Source organism: Hibiscus syriacus, unplaced genomic scaffold (genome assembly GCF_006381635.1).
Source record: "Hibiscus syriacus cultivar Baekdansim isolate YM2019G1 unplaced genomic scaffold, ASM638163v2 tig00000132_pilon, whole genome shotgun sequence".
In the NCBI taxonomy this organism is placed as follows: domain Eukaryota; kingdom Viridiplantae; phylum Streptophyta; class Magnoliopsida; order Malvales; family Malvaceae; genus Hibiscus; species Hibiscus syriacus.
Window position 1 is genome coordinate 437,948 of NW_024061764.1, and position 2,333 is coordinate 440,280.

At 37.1% G+C, this 2,333-nt stretch overlaps 1 protein-coding gene across 1 annotated transcript; it reads left to right on the forward strand.

Moving 5' to 3' along the window:
* Nucleotides 1–1,002: 1,002 nt before the first annotated feature.
* LOC120126999 (uncharacterized protein At1g76070-like) lies at nt 1,003–2,013 on the forward strand. The gene has a single exon (XM_039145043.1). The coding sequence runs from the start codon at nt 1,090–1,092 to the stop codon at nt 1,771–1,773; it is 684 nt and encodes a 227-aa protein (XP_039000974.1). The 5' UTR covers nt 1,003–1,089; the 3' UTR covers nt 1,774–2,013.
* The last annotated feature ends 320 nt before the right edge of the window (nt 2,014–2,333 follow it).

Sequence of the window (2,333 nt, forward strand, 5' to 3'; positions counted from 1 at the left end):
TTCTAGTTTTGTTGATGACTTTCAACAATGATGTTTAGTTCATCTTAGTAGTATTTGTCAACTCTGTATTTCTAACCCCATTTTTTCTCACAAGCATTTCATCGAACATCTATGTTTCACCTGAGATGACTTGTATCTAACATTGCACCTTGAATCGTTGATTGTCCCGATAGTCCCTTGGTCGAGTCTTCTCTCACTGGACCCTTATTCAAGGCAACACCTCCACATAATTCAAATTTAGATTAGAATTTCCCATACATCCTCGACTGAAAAGTTACGCTGGAAATGAGAAGAGAAAAGCGAAAAACAAAATTTAAGATCGAAAAGGAATTTGGGGTTTAGAATGAAATTGAGGACTGTGTTGCAAGTTTTAAACGTTGGGGGACCTAAATGCAAGCACATGAAAAGTTCAGTGACCATATTACAAACATACTAACGGCAGTGTAACGGCAGGGACCATATTGCAAACGGACTAAACGTTGGAGGATTGTATTGCAAGTTTAAAGCTTTAGAAAAATTCAATGACCATTACTATACTTTACCCTTAATTTTTTATTGATATTTTTATTATTAAGCTAAAGGTGATTGTAAAAAAATATTTGTTTTAAGTAATTTTAACCATTTGACAATGAATGTTCAATCACCCTCACAGTCGTGGTGTTCGAACCTTTAACTACTAAGAACATCAACAATTTTTAACCATTTTATAATGAACGTTCAATCAATCTCGCAACTGTGGTGTTTGAACCTATAACTATTAAAAATATCGATAATTTTTTTAACCACTAAAGTAATTTGGTTTATATTTTATTAATATTTGTTAGTTAATTAATTAAGGGAAACTTTGAATAAAATAATTTTTTAAGAGAACACTATGCGTCACCAAAAACACGGTGTAATGTAAATGCATGGTTTTGAGTTTTGGGCAGTCCTAAATCGGCTTTGACCCAAACTTTTTCCGTGTGTAATTTGGTCAAAAACAAAGCTTCACTGTCAATTTCATTTCCACCGCCGAGTTTTATCTTAGTCATTACAATATAAAAATCGTTCTAAAAGAAATTGCCAAATACTGGAAAGTGTTTACAAACTATGGAGAAACAAGCTAAACCCAAAAACAAGATCCTCAAGTTCTTGCCCAAGGCAGCTTCATCCGTGAGTTTCAGCTTTCAAAACCATCCGTTTAGCCCTGGGAAGCATAAAGCCTTTGTAGGGAAAGGATTCTCCGGTCCCATCGTTACCATGATTCCGGCTGAAGCTCGAACAAAATCCAAGGCTGATACCTTCCAAACTCAAGAACCGACTTCACCCAAAGTCTCATGCATGGGACAGATCAAGCATAAGAAAAGTAGGCTTGTTTTGTCTTCTAAACCTAAAGCCACGACTCCCGTCTCTGAATCTTCTCCTTCCGGACAAGTAAAGAAGCATGCATCGAAGTTTAGGCGGATTTTCAGTATGGGGAAACCGACAAAGAAACCTGAGCATGCGCCGAAAATGCCTGATAGAGCGCCTTCTTTGGGGCAAATGAAGCGGTTCGCAAGTGGGCGTGATGTTTTTGCTAGTTTCGATTGGACGACTCAGATTGCACCTTTGGAAGCTGATCATCTTAGGGATTATTACTCTGATGAAGATGATGAGACAAGAGATAGTGATTTTGAAGAGGAAGACATGATCATTCCCTTCTCAGCACCAATCACGGTTGGTGGTGGTGGTGGGGTGCCTTTGCAGCCAAGGAAAGAAATTAACATATGGTCCTGTGGAAAAGAAGAACCATGAACCCACCTAGACCCCTTCAATTGGATCCCATGGTCACCGCAAATTGATTGTTTTTTGTTTTAAATATATTTGTTCCCCTTTGCCCTCCCCGTTCTTTCTTCTTCTTTCTTATATACAGTCAGATTACTGCAAACATAGACTGATAAAACATGGCGAAATCTGTAATATAACTGAATCTGTTGCTTCCTGGTTTCTGTACAGATAAAATATAAAATATTTCTTGATCACTACTTCTTCTTCTTCTCTTTTTATGGAGATTGCTGTTAAACAAAGTGTTGCATCGAACAGGGGATAAGGATTAGCAGCAGCGGAGTCCCGTAAAATCTAATAAAATTTTCGTTTTTCCAAATCAACACTACTTTATCCTTGGTTATACATAATGAAAGAAGGGTCATGTTCACATGACTAATGTATGTATATTCAGCTTTGATTGCCTGTAAAACACTAAAACTTGCTGTTATATTTAATATGAAGAGATGAAATTACTAACAGGCTGGTGTGTGTTTACAAGTGAAATCTCTGTATCAAAATTGTGGCCGCCTGCCAAAATGGAAAAATAC